The sequence below is a fragment of the Amblyomma mixtum genome, chromosome 10 (assembly GCF_055824585.1).
Source record: "Amblyomma mixtum isolate Tamu chromosome 10, ASM5582458v1, whole genome shotgun sequence".
NCBI classification, from domain to species: Eukaryota; Metazoa; Arthropoda; class Arachnida; order Ixodida; family Ixodidae; genus Amblyomma; species Amblyomma mixtum.
The window spans coordinates 24309471-24335319 of NC_143021.1; the positions used below are offsets into that span (position 1 = coordinate 24309471).

The following is a 25849-nucleotide window of genomic DNA, read 5'->3' on the forward strand; positions in this document are numbered from 1 at the left end:
CGTCCTTGTCACGCACGTCATTGGACACCAGGTTTGCCGAACTGAAGCGGCAGATGTTAGCTCCTGAAGAAATTCGAGCAGAGCAAACAACGGACCGCTGGGTTAGGCAAGAGCAAAAAACCCAGCAGTGAGGGAGAGAAGGAAAAAGCTCGTTCCCAAAGCCAGCCTGTCCAACAATTATGCAAGCCGTCTTGCTCGCAGCGGTGCACGAAACTTTCTTCGCGCCAGGAGCCCACGCGAGTCGCTGCCCGGCAGCAGCACCTCCTCCTCTTCCCTTTCCTTTCCCCCTCTCCGTCCTCCTCTCCCGCAGGCGTCTCGAAGCAGCAACGGAGAAGGGTTCCCGGGCCCGGGCCAAGTTCGGCGAACAAGACGCGCGCCTCCGGTTCTCGGGGCTCTCTCCTTTGCGGCCGCGGTTCCTCGCCCCACGCCCTGTCATCGGCGACGAAGTCTTCCACGACGCTGCAGGTTGCGCCCACAGCGACGCTCGCCTTGCCCCACTCATTGTGAGTCTGCCTCAAATCGTTATTTCGCTGCGTTTTTGCTAGCGCCGTGAGTTCTGATGTGGACGACAGATATCGTGCATGTTAGCTACTGACACGGGACAAGAGACTCTTTAAAACTCCCAATTAAGCGTTACTGGGTGAGAGAAGTTGCTGCCGATATCACTCAGTGCTTGTTAATATGTGTTTTCCATTGAGATAACTGTTTTAACTCGACGTTTGGTGACGACATTTATGCGGAATAAGAAACGCACTATGTGATATACAACGAGATGCAAGCCAGCTTGAAACGGGTTCACAGCTCCAAAACAGTTCTGTCGTTACGGAACACTGCATGATCCATTTGGTTTGGTTTATTGGGGTTTAACGTTCCAAAGCGACTCAGGCTATGAGGGACGCCGTAGTGAAGGGCTCCGGAAATTTCGACCACCTGAGGTTCTTTAACCTGCACTGACACCGCACAGTACACGTGCCTCTAGAATTTCGCCTCCATCGAAATTCGGCCGCCGCGGCCGAAATCGAACCCGCATCTTTCGGGTCAGCAGCCGAACGCCGTAGCCACTGAGCCACCGCGGTGGGGCTGCATGATCGGCGTCATGCCAGTTAATTCTTTCCCTTTTCGGAATCGTCCACTCGCTGCGTAAGCAGGCGTTAGCTATTTCGGATCGCAAAGTCGACGGCGCGGCTCCAGGTTAGAGCAACGGTGGCCACTTTTTTTGTTTCTTTAGAAGTGCCAGTCTCAAATACGGATATGTCTCGGTGATGTCAGCATCATCCTCAGCTGCGAGGAGGCTTGGACGCTCGCGCCTTCCACCACCTTCCACGGCATGGCACGTGCCGGCACCCACTGGTACAAGCTGGCGGGCCGCGTGACGTTGCCTCTCCCGGAGGCGACCGGAGAGCCGGAGGTAGAAGATCGTTGCGACGCAAAGGCGAGTCCGGGAGAGAGCGACGAGCCCGTCAAAGATACCGCACTTCGTTGTGCAGAATGCGTGTCCATCCGTGCGTGTCCATCGATGCGGCAGCCAAGTGTACGTGGCGTGAAGACCCCGCAGTGCGTACTACAAAAGCCGAAGCAAGGAGCCATTGCAGGCAAGATGAAAGGCGAAGAACGTACAAAGGCGTCTGACAAGCAGTTCCTGGAAAAGCCATTTGGGCGCAGTTACTCAGTGCGTGATCGCCTGTGTTTCTGCAACGAACTCGCGGCAGTATCATCGGCTTTCAAATGTACGCTGCAAGAGGTATTTCGGAATTCATTACTACATTCTAGCTGTGCAGGACCTGTCGCTGAATTTGACGTCGCATTAGCGTAACTGGGATTGACTTTTTATTTTTTTGCCTCATCACCTGGTGACAAGTCACGACCGCGTTCACTTGAGCGATGCTCCTGGAGAAGTATACTGGACTGAGGGAGAACGTTCGCCAGCCTGGCTGGAATGTTCTGGACTCTGCCTGAAGGACCGCAACTATGATTCAGTTGCAGAGAATCTACCTGGTGCACGGCGGGTATCGACCTTCGAATCGTGGTACAGCTGGTGACACAACGCCTTTAACAATGGATGCTGGCGTCCCCGAGGACTACGCGCTGAAATGCCGGGAATTCATCAACAAACGACCAGATTACTCACAACTGCTGCGAACTGATCGGACGGGGTCTGTGGCCTTGTATTTCCAGAAGTGTCGATGGTTACGACAGTTTCACTTCGCGATGTGGTCAATCGGTTGAATGGCGTACACCGCACTTTACCGCATGTTCGTCCTTCGACGACACAGGCCTGTACTTCCGCTTAGAGAAGTGCCAAAGCAGCTTTGAGTCGTTTATTATCGATTTATTTGCTTGTTTTACCCTCAGGATATTCGCATTTAAAAAGTCTGCTCCGCGCCTAGCGCGACAAAGCGCGCAGCGAGCGGGGAGCTGACCGGGTCAACCTTCTTCATAGCCATTCCTTTTTCCAAACCACTGCAACTATAATGAAGGATTCATCCTCTGCTCACGTACTACTTGTTCCACGGGATATACTGCAGCAGCGGTCATTGTTCCTTGTTGTGTGCATTTTTGTGGCACTTGTATCGCTCTGTACTGTACATGCTTCTTCAAAGGCGGTGCTGTCGGCGTTGAAGACATCCGCAAAACTCTACACTCGTTGCGCCTTACAACCCATGTCCTTTTCTGGCAATCCGCGAGGAAATGGCTGTGGCTGCTCACATATTTTCCTCGTTTACTAGGCTTGCCCTAGCGATCGGCGACGTTGCACTCACTGATCGAAGCAGACCCGCGTTCATAACTGCGTGCATAAACAAATCGGGTCGGCTGAGTATTAGACCCGGTGGCCATGACACGATGTGCTGCAGTCACGTGCTGCTTTTCTCGCAAAGCTCAACTCGTAGAACACTTATTCAGTACACATAAGCTTCTGATAAAGTCGACAGAACAGCCTTTCAGGTGTCTGTTTTGTTTTCCTGCGCAGCTCATCACCTGCAGCTTGTTGCCCACGGAAATGTAGTTAATGTCTGTAAGAAGGGATCCTGCGGCATCGAGGTTGAGGTTATTGCATGCTACAGGTGGGGTTTGCCTTGCGGTTTCTGTCGGCGATTGCTCCACCGTAGCGACACTTCAATGAGGTTCACAAATCAGGCAAATACCCGAGTCCTGACTGATCTACATTGCTATAAACACAACCACCCATATATCAGTCAATAGTAAACTCCTGCTGTCACCATCTGGAGTCCAGATCCGAGCCCTCAGGAACTTTAAAAGAAGGTACGCATCCTTCTTACTACATGACTGTTTCTTGCGCGTGCAGACAATGTCCTGAAGCGAACTGTGAGGGGCTCCTGTGTTCTTGAGGGAAGCGAACAACATACACCTTTCCGCTTTGTACACTGGATGGCACGAGATAATGTTCTTTATCTCCGCACACACATGTGGAACAGCTGTGGCATCAGCTTTCCACCACTTGGCGGAGACTGAGTTTGACCGATTCTTTGCATAATACAGACAAAGTGTCTTAGTTAATTGTGGTATTCGCCCGTGTGTTCTTTTACGTGGTCCTGCAGCATTGTTTTCCTTCTTTTTACTCGTTAAATTGAACGGCGGTGCCTGTTGTGTGGCCCAAGCAATTGCACGTTATCAAGTCTGTAGAAGCCCAGCTCTTCATTTCGTGGTTTTATTTTTTTCTAATTTAATGCGATTTTAGGAGCCACAGCATGCTTTGTTCAAGTCGGCTGCATGATGTCCCCTAATAAAATTAATATGTAGAAATATGCGCTTGTCTACGAATGGGATTAGGAAAAAAGAAAATATACTAGCACTGCGGGTCATTCTTGCGTGCTCCGATTTTTTAGTATAACACTGCCACGAATCGCCATTGGCGAAGAAATAAAGCTGCAAGGTGAAGTGCAAACGCCGTGATTTGCCGATAACGTGGTGCTCGGGCGTAGAGTGATTGGAATCACGTCCACATCGCGGCTCAAAGATGTCTCCTGTCAATTTTAGAGGACCGCAGTGGTGGTGCTTCCATTGCTCTGGCAAATGGAACGGTTCAGTGCTCAGAACAGTGACAATAGTGTGATCTGTTTACTTGTCTTCTTCAAGGAAGAAATCACACTTGAGATCCTCTTCAGGTGCAGAAAGGCCTCAAGGAGCGGCTGTACAGCTTTCGCAATTCATCATGGCGAAAGAGAAAGCGCGTCCTCGTCCGCTCTTCGAACCGGTGAATCACCATAGGGCTAGGCTATACTTACTGGTGTCCTGTTTTCCTGGGTGGTTTGAAGGCTGCCCACTCACGACTGATTATACTCATAATCCAAAACTAGCAAGGAATCGTAGCTGCCACGAGAGCTTCGTTGACATAGTCCACAGCGCACTAACCCGTTTCAATCCATTTCTCTTCTAAAGCCGTGAGGCACGGGAGCGTTTTTCTCGGTGTTGCATGTAATCGTCCGACTCGTTCCTCTATCCCTCGAATGCAGCGAATGACCGACTCCTGCACGAAGCAGCCCTTATAAAAATGGTCTATAGACAGTCTATAGACTTCTTACTGACTTTTTTGACTTCCTATAAATGTTGCTTTTTGTCTATTCATAGTCTATATACTGTCTATAGACAAAAGTCCACTAAAAGTGTATGGCCATAAATCTATAGATTGTCTACAGACGGTCTATGGCATTTGTATTGCCTATATACTTTTGTATATAGACAGTCTATAGACTTTATAGACAGAAGTCTATAGACACTTTATAGGCTGTCTAAAACTTTTTTTTGTAAGGGAGAAATGCGGGCTGTTTCTCGGCTCTCCGCGGCACCGCTCGTAGTACAACAGTGCAGCAACTCAAGACGTTCGAGCACGACCGCTGCCGTTCTGGCATCGTGGTGTCAAGCGAGCAGGCGCTGCGCCACCCCTTTCCAGCTGTTGTCACGGCTGGCTTCGAAGCCCCTCGAGCGGCCATCCTGCGTCAGGCGCTATTTTGCGCCGCGTGCCTGGCGTTCGCGGGCGTCCGCTTCCTGCAGTTCTGTCGGTACCGTTGTCGCAGCCAATCCGTCATCTCGGGCTGCTCGGAACATTACTCAACGACACTCGCTGTGTGCAGCGGCCGCTGTGTTACTCGTGAATCCGCGCACCGAACTCGTTCGTTTTCTTTTCCCTGCTTGCTCGGTGCTGGCTTTTACGCCGGTGCGGACAGTTGAAGCGACACTGCCCTCCTCCCATATTCCTCCCCCTTCCAAAGAGGCACGCCAGGGGGCGCGGCACATGCCGGAAGCGCAGCGTTGACTGGACGCGTTTGTCACGAGGCGTCGAAAAAGGCGTCGTAAAAAGTGGCGAGTTTGGAGCCGCTCACTGTTCGGTCCTCTGGTGGAAGTTTCTAGATGCCACACATAGGCGTTGCGCTAACACCAAATTTAACCTTTCCAACTGGTGTTTAGAATATCTTCTTACTGGCATTCAGGAAATGAGTTTTCTCTCAACGTATACAAAAGATGATCTAACTCAGTACACTTTCAGAATAAAATCTGTTTACTAGATGCACGCTTTAGCAAGCGTCGGTCATTATGGCATCTGTGAACTAAAGAGAAGGTTTGTGCGCTAATATTCATTGAAAGCAACTTAATTTTTTTTGTCTTGCTAAATACAACCGGCACGACTTCCCTCGTAAATTATCCCCTATGTACCAAAACGTAAAAAAATTGTAAAAATTGAAATATTTGTCTATATAAAATGTTCATTTCACTTCACAATTCCGAATCATCGTTCTATTGGTCAAAATATGTTTTCGAGACCGACTTATGACGTATAATAGACCTTATGCGAAATGCACTGCCATCTAGCGGTCGCCGCGCGCGATCCGCCATGTTGGAGGATAGCCGCCGGATTCACAGCGCGTACTGGTACACGCTCGTCGCGCGCGCTCGAATTTCACCGTCCTCAATATGCCCACATATTGCTCAGTGCCTTGCTGTACGCAGAAGGGTCACAGAGACGCCCAGGGAAAAAAAGGCAAGAGCGCTTGATTTGAGCGCACTTCTATTTTTGGACTGCGATCCCCGACATCCGCGGCACAAATGTTGCAGAACCGTCGCTACATGTCGAGACATCGCGCAACACATTTCGTTATCGCCATGTAGCAAATGAAATTAGAAATAAGCTTTGTAGGCACGAAGAAAATATCACACAAAAGCTGTTTTTCTCCTGCGATTGCCCGTGAAGTGCTGCGATTATCAGTCTCGCAAGAGAGTAATTGTGATCAGCGGTTCAGTGGTACGGGTCGCGCTTTGTGAGAACCGTTGCTCCTAGCGTTATCCGCCGCAGCGGTTACACGCGTTAGTTTTTAGTGCGAATATTTGTTTCGACGGAAACCCTAGCAAAGGTCAAGTGCCCGTGGCACGGAACGTTTGCGCTCTGCAAGTCAGTCAATCGTTGCTGTTTGACCTGGGAAAGGTGCCTATTTTGTGGAGCGACGGCTTGTATGCATGCAGCGATTTCACTTTACCGGCCGGTTTCCACGAAACCGTGTGTTGTGTAAAAAAAAAGAAAGAACCGTAAGGGAAGCCGTTCAAGCGGTACCATAGTTGTAACCAGTAGCGGGAATGCATAACGCGTGTAGAATCCTCCAAAAATATCAGTGCACAACTGCTTGCTCGTCGTGGTAAAACCATAGACACTGCTGCATTCACGGGCTACGTGTTTTTAACGGCGATAGTCCAAGAATGGCAAGCACTTGTGTAGTGGGGTCGTGCGGGGACCTAGGGGTCTATGTACCCGGTAATAATTAGTGTTTTCTCTCTATGTATAGGGCACTAGGGCAAACTAGGGGCTCTAGAGCACTAGGGCAAACAAACAAATGCTGTATGAACTTTTCAAGGAAAATGAAAAGCGTCGCATGTTGAGAGGCCACTTTTTTCGACACTACCAACATGAGCGTGAAGTTTACTATCGTTTACTTTCGGCGCCGACGCAACACACAGAAAACGCTACCACAACAACAACAATTCACGCGGCACACCCGTCCGCAAAAAGTATCGAACCAAATAAAAACTGACTCAAACTACACCGAAATGCGCAGATTTTTAGTCGTAAACGAAAATTACACCTTCTTCGTACATTTCTTGGTGTTCAGCGTCGGCAAACTGACGTAGGACTCCGTGAAAAACTTGTAGCTCCGTACTAGGTGGCGTTCGGAAAGTGGTTTGGACACGTAGTAAGTGTCTGCGAAGTCACTTGGAAACTTGGGCAGCAGAAACACGTCGACTCACCATTCAGTCATGTTTACAGGCTCAAGTGACAGTAAATAAGATTTTCGAGCGAGCACAGCAGTAAGGAAGCTAACGCAGGGCACGCCTAAATCCAGAGAGCAGAGGCGGAACGAGCTTCTGTCATCCTCCAACATGGCGGCTTTCCACTGGTTCTTCTTTTCTCCGATAGGTGGCAGCATTTCGAGCGAGCACAGCAGTAAGGAAGCTAACGCAGGGCACGCCTAAATCCAGAGAGCAGAGGCGGAACGAGCTTCTGTCATCCTCCAACATGGCGGCTTTCCACTGGTTCTTCTTTTCTCCGATAGGTGGCAGCATTTCGAGCGAGCACAGCAGTAAGGAAGCTAACGCAGGGCACGCCTAAATCCAGAGAGCAGAGGCGGAACGAGCTTCTGTCATCCTCCAACATGGCGGCTTTCCACTGGTTCTTCTTTTCTCCGATAGGTGGCAGCAATTTTGCATAAGGTCTATTGAATGGCCGCCGCGGTGGCTCAATACCACTTGCTGGGCGTGTCGGTAAATCATGCTTACAACTACTCAGCGCAAAGACAAACACAGACAAGTAAGGACAGCGGACAGTGCTTTGTGGCATTTCCTTACTTGTCCGTGTTTGTCTTTGCGTTGTGTAGTAGTATGCGGTGGCTCGATGGTTATGGCGCTCGGCTGCTGACCCGAAAGACGCGGGTTCGGTCCCGGCCGCGGTGGTCGAATTTCGATGGAGCCGAAACTTTAAAGCCCCGTGTACTGTGCGCTGTAAGTGCACGTTAAAGAACCCCAGGTGGTCGAAATTTCCGGAGCACTTAACTACGGCGTCTCTCATAGCCTGAGTCGCTTTGGGACGTTAAACCCCATAAACCACAAACCGCATCCTAGAATGTAGGGTACTAGGCAGATTCGCTACCTGTTACGAGTGGCAATAATTAAAGTATCCCTCTTCAGTCCCGAGAAAGCAGTTTTTGTGCGATTTTTTTTCAAACTTGTTTATTTGGCAGTTCTAGACACAAATTAGCATAAGAAAAGTATAATTCTAAAAAAAAAGGAAAAATGGTGAAATTTCGTTGCACCCGGTGTCATCGGGGACTGTCGGCTCCAGCGGGAGCGGAAGTTGAGAAAGCACCGGCGGTTTTGCAACAGAGAAAAATGCAGCATTTCATGCATTTTACCCTTGATTCACCGCTGCAGCCTGGATATCGGCATCATTTGTGTGATCCCAGCTTTTGTTGCTCCGGAAAGTGCCCAGTCCTGTCATATCTGACGTCATCAGGAGGTAGCGAAATGATTTTGCCCCTCTGTGGTGCACTTGGTTGCGCTTCTTCATCATCCCTTTCTACTTCGTGCTCTCTTGACCGTTCGGATAGGCGCGTTTCCGCTTGAATTAAGGCAACAGCAATGTTCATCTTGAACTCTAGCATGTCCAGCCTTTGCTGCTTTGAAGTCTGGCTTTGCTCACACCTTCCATTGTATTGAATCCACCCGTTGCAGCAGGCCATGTCGAGAAACTGCGCGAACACCCGGGCCGTCCACTTTTTCGTTCGCTTCGAGATGCGATAATAGGAGATGAAACGGTCAATCAGGTCCACTTCACCCATGTACTGATTCTACATCGCTACCGCATCTGGTTGCTACACTGACTTTTTTTCTCATATCCTTAGACATCTTTGGCAAGTTCATTCTGGCGCGATGCCAAATTCGCTGAATAAGACTAGGACAGATTTTTTGTCGTTCCACTTGACAATGCACATTTGGTCGTCACTGCGTACCTCACAGACGTAATCTCCGCGCTGCATATCCCGGTCCTGCGGCATTGAGGCCGCAGCTCCGCCAGTCCGGTTTCCCATCACTGTTCCGGTTAGAAATACATTTTTTTCGACCAAGTGCTCAGCAATCTTGAGGTCTGTAAGATGCGTGTCCGTGATGACGAAAGTATCTTGATCTTGATTCAATTAACCAGCAATTCAATTTGCCAACATAGATGGCAAAGTCCATAACCAAGCCATCTGGGGATGCCATTACAAAATTTTTAAGGCCTACTGAATTTGGCTTGGAAAGAACGGACTGCCGCACAGGCACCTTCCAGAAAATGGTATCACATATTCATCAGTGGACACCTCACGAGATCGAGGTAGCTTAATGCAGGCGTTTCGGAAAGAGGTGACGATAGGCTTTACTAGGAACAGCCTTTTTTCCTCCAGTTTTTTTTTTGCTATTGACAGCTTGTCAACGAAGTGCACGTAGCTCCTAAGCTCGAAAAACCTGTTTCGGGGCATTGCCTAAGGAGTGAGCTCGATTCTGAACATTCGTGACCAGTACAGTCGAACCCTTGGAAGCTTCATGATCCCCATAGCAATGTGGATGCCCTCAACAATCTTCCATAGACCTCCCTCTAGCCTGAACGGAGTAGAGGTTTGTCTGGAACGCGCATTCCTCCCAGAAATCTTCGGGGAAACATTAAAAAAATACTTTGGTGTTGTGTCAAGTTTATCGCATTCCTGACTCATCAGCAGATCCTCTTCCTCTATCGCCAAGGCAGGGAACCTGATTCAGAAGAAAAAAAAAGAAGGCGCGTTTAGGTGCACAGTGTTATTATTGCATTCAAAGTGCCCTCTGTTTCTCTTTCTGCGCTTCAAGAAACAACAAAACACTTACATTCCCTTCCTCCACTTTAGTCGCTGGTCGTTTTTGTCGGCCGGGCTGTCTTCTGTTTCTGTTTCTGTGTCACAATCTTCGTCCCGATCGTCGATGTCGTCAAAACTTTCGATATCCTCTGAATCTGAATGATCAGCGTCACTTTCTTGGAGAAGATCCTGAATCTCATCCTCAGTCAAGTAAGTACCTCGCTGAAAGTCACAAAGGAACAACATTTAAGACCCACAGTCCGCGTTCGGGGACATCAGTTAAACAGCAGCTAACCAGAAACAGCAGCGAAGCATGCGCACTAAACTTCACTCAAATTGTGGGCACACCTTTAAAAACTGCTGGGATGTTCTCCAATTAGGGGGACAGTGTAAAAAATATTGTAAAAAGAAGTACTGGCGTCGAGGACAACAGCGCGCGTCTTCGCTGGTAAAAACCATTTTGGAGCGCGGTTTTTTTTTTCTTTGCTCTCGCTGGACCAGGAGCGCCACCTCACGAAGGGTAGAGAAAGTAGCACTTCTTGAGCTTGAAATGTCAGTTTTAAGTTGAAACGCGCTTTTGTTAGTTTCTCATGAGCAAGAAAGGAGCACCAGGGCAATCCTAGCTCTATATTTAACCAAAGCGTTTGATAACGTTAAACACAAAGCAATGCTAGATTCTCTTTCACTGTTGAATGTAAGCGAAAGAGCTTTTAACTACATCAAGGACTTTCTCTCCGGTAGAACGGCTAAAATTCAAATTGGCACCATCAGCTCCGACACCTTCAGTTTAGGAGACAGAGGAACGTCGCAAGGAGCGGTCCTCTCCGCCTTTTTATTCAATATAACCCTCATCAAAATGGCACACCAACTCGCAAAAATCCCAGACCTAGAACATTGTTTGTACGCGGATGACATCACCCATTGGGTCATCAAGGGGTGTATCGGCACGATACAAGATACGCTACAACAAGCGGCAGATGTAGTAGTAGAGGAGGCACAAGCCGCGGGACTCGCGTAGTAGTAGTAGTGGTTTTTATTGGTACATTTAATATGGAAGGTAAAAGAATGTTTGCTGCCCCGGCCGGACTCACGTGTTCCCTTCCAAAATCTGAAGTCCTCATCCTACACCCAAAGCGTCAAAGAAAGACTAAAGTGCCTGAGATCAAAATCTACGCGGAAGGGGCAGCCATCCCAGAAGTGGAAACACTAAGAACCTTGGGAATGCTGATACAGTCAAACCAGAAAAATACACACTAATTAAGACACTGACAAACACTGCAAACCAAGTCTCCCTCCTTCTCATACGCATCGCGAATAGGCGAGGAGGAGTTAAAGAAGCCGAGACCAGGAAACTAATACCAGACTTCGTTCTTAGCAGAGTCATCTACTCTACACCATACGTCGTCCTCACAGTCAGAGAAAGAGGCGACCTGGATTCTCTATTTAGACAGTCCTACAAAACTGCTCTCAACCTACCTCGCCATACCCTAAATGAAAAGCTACTAGTTACGAATTCATAACACCTTAGCGGAAATGATGGAAGCACACCTCACCGCACAATAGGAAAGACTATCAGGCACTGAAACGGGACGTTTCATCGTAAAGAAAGCAGGAATACAATATGAAGGAATCCGTACACCCACCTTGCCAATTCCAAGACACGTGCACGAACACTTAACAGTCCCTTCTCTGCCCAAAAACATGCATTCACACTACGATACGGACAGAAGAAAGGCTAGGGAACAAAAACTTCACGAAAGGTTTTCAGTTCAGAAAGACATAGCGCACGTGGACGTAACAGAACATGCGGACAGAGACGCCTTTTCCGTGGGAGTTGTCGATCATCGAGGTTCTCCCCTTGCATCGAAGCTGCCATAGCTTTAGCGATTACCCCCACCACTGCCAAATACATCATCAGCGGCTTCAAAACAGCAGTTCGAAATTTCGCAAAAGGTAGGGCCCACTCAGCAGCCATCAAAATCTTGCAAAAAATCTCCAATACGCGCCAGATCACATTGATCTGGGTCCCCGCCCATTCGGATCATCCTGGAAACGAGGCGGCGCACCAATTTGCCCGAGGATTCGTGGTTAACCGGGAGGTGCGCTACCCCGAGATCAAGTCGGCCAAGGAGCGAATGACAACCTACAAAGAAATTACTACCCACTTCAAGAAAGAAAGACAAATCTTCCCAGAAGCACATAGATATCTAAGTAAAACACAACAAGTCAATTGGCGGCACCTCCAAACAGACACTTTCTTTAATCCGTATATGTACTCCATATGGTTCCCCGAGCAGTACAGCCCCGTCTGTTCTCTCTGTGGGCGCCAGAAGGCAGACACACCGCACATCCTATACTCATGTACTCAAGACAAGCCATCGCACAGTCTGCAGCTCTCTACCCAATCTCAGTGGGAGGCCGCGCTGCTCAGCTCGAACCCGGAGTTTCAACTTCGAGTCACGGAGCGAGCCGAAGAGGTCGCCGAACGACATCGTCGGTCGGCCACCTGGCGTCCGGCCTAGAAGAGGAGCCCACCGCGGGGAGGGGAACACCACCCCAACCCGCGCCTAAGACCTCTTCTTTAATAAAGTTTACCTCCTCCTCCTTCTTAGATGGCTGTTCGCGCTCAGACCAGTGTTCCCGATCAGGGACGCAGGGACTGAGGTCGGCTTTTTTATTTATTTATTTATTACAAATACCTGCAGCGCCCAAGGGCATTATTGCAGGGGGGTGGACACAATAACTTCTGCTCATTTGGCCGAAAGATACACGTAATAACAGAAATATAATCACACAACTAATAGATGAGGAAAAACATGCACTGAAGGAAGACAACCACGCTCCACAAATAAAATAACACTAATGAAATGAAAAAGACACGCGCAAGACAACTGCGCGCCACGTCACACATCAGATAAAAATGCCCGGAATTGACCTTCCGTGCAGCACTCAGTGACGCCGGCTGGTAGCCTGTTCCACTCATTGATCTTCCGTGGAAAGAACGAGGTTTTATAAACATCTGTGCGACACTTAATCTCTCGGATCTTCCACTGATGATCAACTCGTCTAGAAAAAAAATGAGGTTGAAGCAGATACCGGTCTTTGTTAATGCTCAGCTTTCCAAAATAGATGCGATGCATGATTTGTAGTCTCAAATGTTTCCTACAGTTAGCTAAGGATCCCCAGCCAAGGTGGTTTTTAAGAGACGTGACACTAGTTGAGAAGCTGTAATTATTGGACACAAATCTCGCAGCATTATTTTGGACGCGCTCGAGCATATCACATAAGTAAGCAAACTGGGGGTCCCATACAGGACAGGCGTATTCAAGAATTGGTCGGATGTAAGTGAAATACAGGAGTTGTTTCACATTAGACGGTGCTTTATTGAAATTTATTTTTAAGAAATTAAGTATTCTGCAGGCTTTGGATGTAGTGTACTCAACTTGTCTCGTCCATGTTAGGTTAGATGAAAAATAAACGCCGAGGTACTTGTATTCAAGTACTTTTTGCAAGGGAACATTATGTAGTGAGTAATTTGTTTGTAATGGGGAACGCTTTCGAGTGAAAGAGACAAATTGGCATTTTGTGGCATTCAAAGACATTTGCCATTTTGAGCACCAGGACTGGATGGAATCCAATTTCGCTGTAGTTTTAACGCATCAGAGGAATTTTCCACAACAGTGTAAACGACACAATCATCAGCATAGAACCGAACTTTGCAGGTAAGATCCAAAACAATATCATTGATATAAATCAGAAAAAGAAGGGGTCCAAGAACAGACCCCTGCGGTACACCTGAGGAAACGTTAACATAACCTGAGTGCGAACCATTAATCAAAACACGCTGCATGCGGCCCTGAAGATACGAATGAAGCCAATCGATGACACTGGGGTGCAGACCAAGACAACTTAACTTATGTAACAATAGTAAATGAGGTACAGAGTGGAAGGCTTTCATAAAATCTAGAAATACGCAATCTATTTGAGAGCCACGGTCAAAGGAAGAAACCAGATCATTACTAAACTCAAGCAACTGAGTAGTACAGGAAAAACCTGACCTAAAGCCATGCTGAACTTCTGTAAAATACCCATGAGAGTCAAGGTGTTTTATGACTGCGCTATATATTATGTGCTCCAACGTTTTACAGCACACACTCGTTAAAGAAATCGGTCGGTAATTAACAACAGAGCTTTTTGAACCACTCTTATGCACTGGTACCACATTAACATTTTTCCAGTCATTTGGCAGAGACGCCGACTTAAGTGATGATCGGAACAAGATGACTAAGTAGTAAGATATTTCATTCGCGCAAGACTTTAAAACAAAGTTAGGAACACCATCAGGACCACCGGCAGAAGATGAATTGACATCACTAAGCAATTTTGACACACCTTGGTGAGTAAAAACCAATTCAGACATGGTTTCAGTGACAGATTCACGAGTTAACGGAAGCTCTCCGATGTAGTACATTGGCGCAAAAGAATACTGCAAAAAAAGCATTAAAGCAGCATGCCTTATCACCATCATTAGTAATAACTTCACCATCATGGTCTAAATTCGGTATTCTGACTTGTTCACGTCCATTGTGTTTCAAAAACGTCCACAATTCCTTAGGATTATTACGCAGTTTTGATCCCAAGTCATTTAAAAAGCTATCCTTAAGAGCTTTAATTTCAGTTTTTAGTGTACTTCCAAGAGCCCGAATCGACTGCAATAATGCAGGGCACCAATTTTTTTTTTGTATGATTCTAGAAGGAGATGTTTTTTCCTGATAAGCTGTCTGGTTTGCCGTGTGATCCACGGTTTGTCGCGGCGGCGCTTTCCGGAAAGACTTTTAAATGGGATATATTGATCAATTAGGCATTCCAGCTTATTCTTGAATACTTCCCAAAGGGAACTACAATCTAAATTCTGGTTAAGATCAATAAATTCAGGAAGGAAAGACGCAAGTTCCTTCTTCATTGACGTATAGTCTACCTTATTAAAAAAAAAACCTTTCGTGATCGGCCTTTTGAAATTAAATAAGGAAAATGCCGAACATTAGCGACAACACAACTGTGGTCGCTTATTCCTGGTATGACCAGTGTCACGCACTACTGAAGGCCGGTTGCAGAACAGTAAATCTAAAACTGAAGATGAGTGCTCAGTTTCTCGTGTAGGTTCAGTGACGTACTGATATAGGTCTTTAGTAGTAATTAATTCATAAAAGGATGAAGATTATGAAGAATGATTCGCACGAAGAGGTTTGTAGTCTATCCATTTGAAATCAGGCATGTTAAAGTCCCCACGAAAAAGAAAGTCATTTTTTAAGCTGAGTAGAAATTCAGACAACGAACTGAAAGCGTCAGGGTTGGTAGCGGAAGGAGGACGGTAGACAGAGCCAATAGCCAAATTCTTTCCATTGTTTAGGCGAAGATTACACCATACTGACTCGCAACCAACTAGAGGCGCTGTTATTAATGAAGAGCTAAAACATTGGTCAATAAGTAAGAACACCCCCCCACCATGCAAGTGTCGATCACTACGGTACGCGTCATAACCGGTGGGAAATACTTCAGAGCTGAGAACGGAATTATCCAGCCATGATTCAGTGCCAATTATAACATGAGGTTTTACAGAGGAAACAAGAGTAGCAAATTCATCAGTTTTGTTTTTGATACTCCTGCAATTCACGACGAGAGTTATCAATTCAAAATTTTATGACGCCAAGGGCACAGATTGTAAGGTGGGCACGAGCAGCGGAGCGGGCAGTTGCCTCCCTTTCTGTCATTCTCGAAGCTCGACGACACGGTCATGTTCAAAATCATAGACAAAACACTTTTTGTTGCCGAGAAGCTTATCAAATCGTAACTTGGAAGGAAAAGCCAGGTCACGTGCGTATTGTGAAAGCATGAAGCGTGCCTTTCTGACTGCGGGCGTGAAGTCTTCGCGTATGGCATACTTAGTGTCCTTTAGCTTGAAACCGCACGATAAGATATTGTCTTTGACTTTATAACTACAAAATTTAACGACAATCGGTCGGTGCTTTCCTACACCAAAGCGACCTATTCTATGAGCCCTTTCGATGCTTTCAGGTGGAACATTTTGGTTAAGATAAGACGAGAAGAATTCGCGCACATTTTTTTCAGATTCAGACCAACTCTCTGCTGCGGAATCATTTAGGCCTAGAATAAGCAAGTTATTCCTGCGGGACTTATTAGAAACATCTTCAAAATAGGCCTTAAGTTGGGCAACCTCCCTGGTCAAGGCGTCAACACACGATGATGCGTTTGAATCACCAGCCCTTGTGGCCAGCCGTGAGGAATGCATGTCGTTCTCTAGTGTAGCGATCCTGTCCAGTAAATATCTTAAAGACGTACTTGTAGCGTCCTGCTGCTGTTTAAGCATATGCAGTTCCTGAAGGAACTGCGACTGGCGAAGTTCCAGTCGTTGTATGGCAGCGTGAATGCCATCAATGGCTTCATTATCCGAATTCATCTCGTGTGTATCGAAACCGGGACCGGGGTTGCTCTCGACATCACCGCATAGAAGCAGTAAAAGTTTACATAAAAGACCATGACCATACTTCATCTTAAGAACACACTTTTTCATAACACACAGCAAGTTGTCGGGGCACGACACCGCAATAATACATCGATTGGAATTACATTAGCATGCAGCGGGAGACCGGTAACTGACCTGGGCGAAAAACAGTGCTAACCGCATGGCCGATGCGATGTCACGCCCCAGCTGGCCGGCTTGCAACTGGCGAATAAATATCCGCCCCTCGGAGATGGTGCTGCTAGTGCGTCCTTGTTGCCAGATCATCAGTGTGGTCGAAGCCAAACTGGGAGGCAGATGCGCAGGTGGTAGGCAGCAGCTTGTCATCGAGGCATCGTCAGCAGCAGTCGAGCTGAGGTTGAACTCGACAGGCGCATGCTTTGGTGCTTTATCCAACGATGATATATCCACGGACGACCAAGAAAAAAGGGCGTGGGACAGGACCTGGGCGAAAAACAGTGGTAAGCGCATGGTCGATGCGATGTCGCGCACCCTCTTACGTTGCTCTTCACGCACGGTGGTTTTCTTATGCGCAAAAATTATTTCTTTTATTAGAGAAGACTGGCGGATCTTCTTGGACTCTTGCGCAGGAAAAGTTAGGCCCTCTTGAACCTACGCTAGCGTGCGCAAGCTTTTACACGATAAGCTTTCAGAGCTACTGCGGAAAAAAGCAGTGTCGCACATGCACGCTAGGCATGTATGGGTTGATGACGTCTATGCAGTTTCTTTACTCAGTTAACCAACATATCAGATCAAGACTCGCATCCAGAATTTCTCGCCATTTGGAAACCCTTTCTTTGCCTGAAAGGTGCCACCCAACGGCTTGGTACCAACGGCTTTACCAACGGTTTGCGTTACCGTTTCGGTCAAATAGACAGTCCGCTTTCTGTCAACTGCGGCTCGATCGAAACCGTTGAACATATCCTGCTTGAGTGCTCTGCGTATGCTCAGACGCGTGCGTACTATGAACATTGCATGGAGAAGCTCTTCCCAGTGGCTCTAACAATGACCAGTGTTCTAGGTCCCATGGCCCGCCGTAGGCAACAGAGGCATGCAATGAACATTTTGTTTTCGGATATAAAGGACAGTGGACACATTGACATGCTATAATTTCACCTTGCATGTTAGCCGCAACCATTCTTCATGCTGTGAACTTTGTTAGCCCATTTGTCGGACTATGAACCTTATCATTTCATATGTTACATCATTTCTCGCCGATGCACCTTAGTACGCATTTCATGGCTGCATTTTGTTTCCCCTTTTTCTTTTATTTTACCTTTCCCGCACCGCTTTCCTTCCGTCTTTATCTCCCACATTCCCTTCCCCACGCAGAGTAGCATGCCAGCGTTTTTGAAACGCCTGCTAATTTATCCGCTTTTTCATTAAGGGGTTTCTCTCTCTCTCTTTCCGAACTGATTCCCTGGAAGCCCATCGCAAAATAGCGCGCGACTCTCGCTTCTGTGGAGCAAATCCACCGGAAAACTAACCACCTGACCATTAAACATTCTCACGCCAACAAGCACAAGACAACCGCGAAATACAAACGCGACTCGTTGCTGTAAGTTTGTAAGTTTCTGCCTTAACAAATGCTTGCCAGCTCAGTTATTCCCTGCACTACGTTTGTCTGAAACGTTCTTTCGTTGTCGTTTTTTTCCGGAAAATTGCTTTAACCAGGGACTTAAGGGATATTTTCTCCACATGACTAAAGTTTCTGATGTATTCATTGCATGCATGAAATTGGTTGTTTAAGGAACATAAAATGGCGCCGTAATGTCTCACATCTCAGTGGACACCCGAACCGCGCCATAAGGGAAGGAAGGAAGTTGGGAGTGCAAGAAGAAAGAAAAAGTGGTGCCGTAGTGGAGGTCTTCGGAATAATTTCGGCCACCTGGGAAACTTTAACGTGCACTGACATCGCACAGCACACAGGCGCCTGTTGCGTTTCGCCTCCATCGAAACGCGGCCGCCGCGTTCAGGTTCAAACCTGGGAGCTCCGGCGCAGTAGCCGAGCGCCTCAACCACTGAGCTACCTGTTACTCTTTCTTTTGTAAACGAATTGAAATGTTTTGAATTTAAATGTTGAACAAGTTTTGAACCGCGTTGCCTTCTCGGTCTTCACTTAGGCTTGGAAGATTTCGCGCGCCCGTGTCTCTGAATATCTTCAGAATAAAGGCATCCGTGAAAAACACCTCGCACCTAGAATTTCAGAACGTGGCTGGAAAGGTTTTCCTAGCTTTCCTGTCACCGAGTTCACTCGCTGCTTAAACCAATCACCTGGGCAGTTGCCAGTTTGCCAAACATAGCAGAGCTCACAAGGCAAAGGGATATTTATAAATAACTTCTTCCTTTCTTTCTCTCTTGCTTCCTTTATGTATTATTTCTTCCATGGAACGTAGCTGCAGGCACACTGAGCACATTATTGCTTGCATTGGTTTTCTGGTCAAACTTGTGGCGCAGACGAGCCAGCATATTGGGAGCGCTAGAAATAAACCTAAAGCCAGCTTTCTGCACGACCATTTCATGTTATGAGATAATGCATAATATTCTTTGGCGGCTTGTGAACTGCGAGGCTTCCATGTTTTCACGTCTGAACTATAGCGAAGAAGAGCTCAAGCTATACAGCACAGTACACTTTTTGGGAATCGTGCTTCATGCGGCGTGCTGCCTCGGCATTCACAGCTGAAAGGCACCATGTCTCGACACAGGTCCGCTCGAGGCCTTAAGCATGGATACTTTCACAATTCCTCTCTTGTAGCCAAATGGTTCATTGCAGTCGCACTTTGTATATTTAGTCCAGTCGCAATTTAAAAGTTTATTTAGCATTTTTGCTTCAGTATTTCGCCGCGCAGATCCCCGAAAGAGGCATTCGGTGAGAATTAAAACTGCTGGACTACTGTTCGACGTTCATGTCGACGTATGTTATTAATACTCATGTCGAGTGAGGACAACATGACGCCGTATCAAGAATGACAGATCCCTAGCACGCAATATGCCACCGCTAATGCTCGATTGCTGCGAAGAGACGCGAAAGCAGCGGTGCTCGGGAGGTGGCCAAAGAACGACCACATACCGCATTAGGAACATCCGAGATCCTCACTGTGAGAAGATTCTGAGAAGCTTTGAGACGCAGTTTCGCTGCCAGCAAATTTTCGATTATTAGCCGAGCCGAATCTCACGGCCTGTGTCAAATGCGCTTCTGTTCGTTGGGCGGCGACAACGTGAAGGGAGGGCGGAAGCACGCGCGTATGCGGGCGTGTTCGTGAAAAAGTGGAGTCCGTGGTACACTCCTGACAGGGATACTGAACCAAACTTTTGAAGCTGCTCTTTTACATGCAAACAAAAGCTTGACTGCTAAAATTGATAAATGCGACAGGCATTTTAGAGAAAAAGGTGGACAGCACACCTTTTTTTGCGATTAATTGCCACATCATTGCCCTGGCGGCCGCCTGTGGAAGCTGCGACTAGACGTCATAACACCCGCGCGCCCACTGTTCCCGCAGGAACACGATTGCCATTGCTATTTGCGGGTTTTGCCAGTTTTGCGTCGGCAGCGTAGGAGGCTGGGAGCCTTATCGCTTGGTGTACACAAACTGCAGTGCGACATCGCACTTCGAGTGACGCGACGAGGGTGTCATGACATCACGCTCTTCACCTCGCACTGGCCGGGAGGGCTTGGCGCGCGCTCATAAAACATCGAAAATAAAACCATCCACTGAAAAATATGCGCAGTGACGACTAGATTTCGGTGCAATCACATTCGGAGAATATATTTTCAGTGTTTCTGTTCAATTTTAAGATTTTTCTACAGTATCCCTTTAAGCGCCAGCTGTCTACAACATCGCCATTGTGACTCCCCATTTCCCCCTTCTCCTCTCACTGCACACGCAGAGCAAGCGAGGCAACTTCCTAGGAGCAGCCGTAGCAGCAGTAGTATAGAGGCATGGCCCGCAGCCTGGTTCCCTCGGGGTGGTTCCCGGGCCGCGACTGGTGGGACGCGTGGGAGGCGCCCTGCAGCCGGATCTTCGACCAGCACTTCGGCACGCCGCTGCTGGACGACGAGCTGAGGGTGCTGAGGCCCTCGCGCGTTGGACTGCGCTCCCCGTTCCGGAGGCAGCTGTCCCGGCCAGGAGGTGGGGGCGTCTCCGAGCTGCGCAACGAGCCGGACTCCTTCCAGGTCGGGAAATTTGACCCTTATAAAAGCTGTTTACAGACTCTCTATAGACTTCTTCTAGACTCCAATGCCTTCATTGCAGATGTTTCCTCTTCTCTATTCGCAGTGTAGAGACTGTCTGTAGACAGTAGTCTACTATAAGTGCATGACCATAAATCTATTGATTGCCTGTAGACGTCTATATGGTTTGTATTCCCTATATACTAGTGTGTGGGATTTGTTTGTAAAAGGTCTACAGGTACTATCGACAAAAGTCTATAGACAATCTACAGACCACTGGTCCTTTAGGGGAACGAAGGGGATTCCAAGAGAAGGCAAGCGCAGCAGGGGGCGGCCGAAAGTTAGGTGGGCGGATGAGATTAAAAAATTTGCGGGAATACGGTGGCCTCAACTGGCGAAGGGCAGGGCTAATTGGAGAGACATGGGAGAGGTCTTTGCCCTGCAGTGGGCGTAGTCAGGCTGATGATGATGATGATGATACTGTCTAAACAACTTTTTGTAAGGGGAGATAGAGAGAGAGTAACTATTTTATTTGCGACTTGAGGGTTGGGAGTTAGGGCATGTGTCCCGAGTGTGGCCCCCTGGTGGGGGCGACGTTTTGAGCCCACGACACGAGTGTCAGTTGTGTAAGGGGAGGGCGGGGTTCATAAAACCATCGGCGACCAGAGCCGGGACGAGCACAAAAAATGAGACAGATAAACTCGCATGACTGGGGAGATGAGGACGACGAGCTGGCACTTTCTTCTTGTGCAGTTGCTCCCGTGTTGCGAACAAAAAAAATGCGACTGTTTTTATGATGAAAAGAAAGCTGTAGTAGTCGCAGTCTCTGTGGGCACGAGGGAAAGGGTGAAAAATGCATTGAAAGAAGGCAGAGAGAGGATAGCGGTTCGTCTTTTGTGTGCTACATACCAATTCGATTAGCTGGCTACCCAGATGACGGCCCAGATTTTACACAGGTTGGTATTTACTTATTGAGGCTGATTAAACGTACTGAAAGAAGAATCACTACAGCAAAAACAGCAAATTATTTGCAAGGTTACGCACACTACTGAAACTACCTGAAAGCACTGTAGGGACTAAAAGAGCGTGCGACGATGGGACGGTTTTAGAGCATGATTAAAAACTTAAAAATGTAGCCAATTCGTCGTCAAGAGAAAACTCAGGAATGTAGTGTTCTGCAGCGAGAGTGTAGCACATGCCAGGAAGGCACCCTCCATAAAAATTTGCCTCCCCGAGTTACGCGCCTTCTTCGAGTGGTTCCACTTGTGGTGCTAAATACTCACCTTTCATAGACGCCGCGTTTGTTCGTTGTTTGGTCCCAAGCTGCGGCGCACACAAACGCAACTAGTAGACAGAAGTGAAGGGACGGTCGAAAGATTAGGTGCGCGTCGCAGCCGCCAGGTGCGCCGAAACGACTACGACGGCCGCGTGAAAGCCAGGTAGTACACTGTTATTTGAGCCACTTTCACGCCGGCCGGTACCGCGGCTTCTAAGCGCCGTGGAAAGATAATCGGTGTAACACGTACCATGATACGCTTTGCTGCCGCTGACCAGTACCTCGCATAGCTCCGGTACAGTGGAGGGAGGGGCTGCACGGCGTGCCCCGACTCGCGGAGCGCCGGTTCTTTCAAAGTGAAACTATTGCAATTGCATACGCCATGTTCGCCTTATAAGGCGAACATCGTGGCGAACCAGGGGGCCGAACATTCCGCCGAACCTGAAGAGAACTTTAGTTCAGTTGTTTAGTTTATTGGGGCTTTAACGTTCCAAAGCGACTCAGGCTATGAGGGACGCCCTAGTGAAGGACTCCGGAAATTTCGACCTCCCCGGGGTTCTTTAACGTGCACTGACATCGCGTAGTGCTCGGGCCTCTAGAATTTCGCCTCCATTGAAATTCGGCCGCCGCGGCCGGTATCGAACCCCCGTCGTTTGGGCCAGCAGCCGAGCGCCGTAACCACTGAGCCACCGCAGCGGGGCGAAGCGAACTTAGCGAAACTTTCCATCCCAATGTTATGCACTTGGTGCACGTTGGCAAACTATAGTTTGCCGGAGTTAAAAGCATTTCTTGCTTAAAACTGCGCACGAGACGAGACAGAGAGGAGCGGCAGCTAAGACATGCGCTCCTCATGTCTACCTACATGTCTACCTACATGTCTTCCGTGTGTCCTCTCCCGCGCAGTATTTTTGTTTCGAATATTTGTAAAAAAGTGCTGTGCGTCCTCCTCAGAGCTCCCCTGAACTTCATTGATAGATAAGGAGAGAGACGAAGTATTCCGGATCTCTCGACTACGAGCCTTTGTATCTTTCTTTCACTCCCACCTTCATCCCTTCTCCCACGGCACGGTTGAGGCATCCACAGAGTAGTGGCATAGTTACTGCGTCTTTCTTTTCAAAAACCAATTTTCAATTTCCTCAATGTAGATATCCATGCTGTCTCAGGTAATGCCGCGGGAGTGGTTCCGGATATGCTTCCGGTGGCTTTTGACGAATACTGCACTATCCTGTTTTGAGACCGTGGTGGCTTACGAACATAAATCGGTCTCCAAAGGTGCGGAATAGCCGCCTGGGTGGCTAATTGGCTACGGCATTCCTTTATCGAGTTCGATGTAGTATTGTCTCCGGCATTGATGCGGCGGCCGTGTTCCTACGAAGGAGCAGTGCGCAAATGCTTTGGGTTCCGCTGCGTACTAAAGCCGAGGGACTGAAATTGTTTCTGAGCCCATCAATACAGCGGCACATGAGCGGGCTTCACCGCACGAGGACGATTTAAATCTTGTGAAGAACTAATCACAGACCTGTCAAAGTAACGGTTTGGTCGAAGGCCATTTTTCTTGCCATTTGACCTGATAAAACCCGAGCATCAGGCCGCGAAAAATCTTGTACCGATTAGGAAACCGTTTGTTAAGCGGCGGCTCTGGGGATCGAACTCAGCGCCTCCCGAATTCGAGCCGGATGCTCTACCACAAGTCCACAGCAACCATGACAGCTTCTCCTTCGAACCTGTCCCTTAAATGTCCTGTAACTATCGCAAACGCAACGTGATGGGCGTGAAAAACTTTTTTTAATACTCAGAGAGTTTGGGGATCAGAAGACCCCGCTACATGGTCGGTATCCTTAGTCCGGGACACCGCACGACAAGGCCCCGTCTCGCGCCCGCTTCACTAGAGCCCTTTGGGACTCCAGTGTGGAGCAGTTGAGGAGGACAGTCTTCCATGCCTCTCGGGTGGGGGTGGGGGAAGGGGGAAGGTGAGGATTCTGAGTACATGCCCACGCAATGTGAAAGATATCGCAGATCTCTCCACAGTGCGGGCAGCGCCCATCTGTGTTCGGATCGAAGTGTTTTACTATTGCAGGACAGAGAAGGGTTCCTGTCTGCAGGCGCCGCAGAGTTCGCTCCTCCGCCTTACTCAGCCCCTTGGCAGGTGCCTAGTAGAGGCGGTGGCTACATTTGAGATTTTGCACAGGGAGGTCTCGGGCAAGCATGGCCCACTTGAAATGAGCAGACAGCTTAAGCATCTCGAATCGCTTTCTTAAATAGTTCACAGTGCTGCCGAGGGTACTAATCGGGTAAGGAAGGCATGTGCGGCAACCGTCCAGAACAGAGGGAACACGTTGTGTGTGTGCTCAACTGCGCGCAGGTGATGCTGGACGTGAGCCACTTCAGCCCGGAGGAGATCACGGTGAAGACGGTGGACCGCTGCATAAGCGTGTCGGCCCGACACGAGGAGCGCATGGACGAGCACGGCTTCGTGTCCCGGGAGTTCACGCGCCGCTACATGCTGCCCGAGGACACGCTGCCCGAGCAGGTCTCCTCGACGCTGTCGCCCGACGGCGTGCTCACCATCACGGCACCCAAGAAGCCCCCGCTGTCGGCGCCCAACGAGCGCATCGTGCCCATCGCCGTCCAGGGCTCGGCAATGCCGCTGCCCGTCCAGCACGAGCCCTGAAGAAGAGCGGGAGAGAGCGACGTTCCTCCTCGGTGTGCCTGAATAAAACCTGCGAGTCCTTGTAACATCTTCTTCCTACCTCTGTTCCACTGCATTCATGCACTTGCACGTCTTGAACATTGTCCTGGCAGCCGGACCACGTCGAAGTAAACACTTGTCGAGCGTTTGACGGAACACGGTCGGATCAGGGTGAGACAAGTTGCAACAAAAATCTTCTTCACTTACCAAAGTCGAAGAAAAATAGCCAACGTTTCAGGCTGCATACCGCATCCTCGCTGTATGAACCTGTAACGTTAGCTATTTTTCTTCGGTGGATACCAGCACTCTGTGGCATTCTGGATAGCCAAAAAGCAGATGAAGCGGCCCGTAAAGGCTACCAACATTGTAAATACATTCGACTTTCTTCACGAAATCTGATGCGTCCCAAATGGCTATGAAATTTGCTTCCGAAGAAAGTCTCCGCTCAGGAACTTGCCGACACATCACTACCAGTTTCTTTACTCCATCGACCTGCATCTCGTATCATCACTCCCAACTAAAATTCCTCGCCATCTGGAAACACTATTATCGACTCCACCTTAACGCTGCATTTACAAACGGCTTGCGATAATGTTTCGGACAAACGAAGAGTCCTCCCCGTGACAACTGCGGCTCGATCGAAACTGTGGAGCATGTCCTACTTGAGTGTTCTGCGTATGCTGACGAGCGTGCGCACTACGAACATTGCATGGAAAAGCTCTTTCCAGTGCCTCTAACAATGAACAGTTGTTTAGGTCCCTTAGCCTGCCTTAGGCAACAAAGATATGCAATGGACTTTTTGTTTGCATACCTAAATGACATTGGACGTCTAGAAAAACTCTAATTCACCTTGTATGTTATCCTCACTCGTTTTTCACGCAGTGAACTTTGTTAGCCAATTTTTCGGACTATGCACTTCATCATTTCATACGTTACATCATTACTCGTCGATGCACCATAATACGCATTTAATGGCCACATTTCATGTTTTCCTCTTTTTATTTCTTTTATTTTTCATTTTCTGCACCACTCTCCTTCCGTCTGTGTCTCCCAAGTTCCATTCACTGTGCAAAGTAACATGCCAGTGATCTTTAAACGCCGGCTGAATTCTTTGTTTTTCATTAAAGGGTTTTTCTCTCTCTCTCTCACTCAACTGCTACTCCTTTGACTTAGGTCAGTGACCGTAATAAACTTTTCGTTGCAAGAGGTAACCTTCCTGGCTAAACCGAAATAGGCCTCCATCACGTTTAGGGAAGAGGAGGAAGAGGAAACTGTGAGAGCGAAGAGAGAGAGAGAGGGAGAAGGAAGG

The 25849-nt window shown here is 48.2% G+C and overlaps 1 protein-coding gene across 1 annotated transcript; it reads left to right on the forward strand.

Annotated features, from left to right (window-relative positions):
• Window positions 1-362: 362 nt before the first annotated feature.
• On the forward strand, window positions 363-24587 carry LOC149325392 (heat shock protein beta-1-like). The gene is made up of 3 exons (XM_089562357.1): window positions 363-503; window positions 20293-20578; window positions 24214-24587. Exons 2-3 carry the CDS (start codon window positions 20345-20347, stop codon window positions 24520-24522), a joined length of 543 nt encoding a protein of 180 aa, XP_089418483.1. The 5' UTR covers window positions 363-503; window positions 20293-20344; the 3' UTR covers window positions 24523-24587.
• The last annotated feature ends 1262 nt before the right edge of the window (window positions 24588-25849 follow it).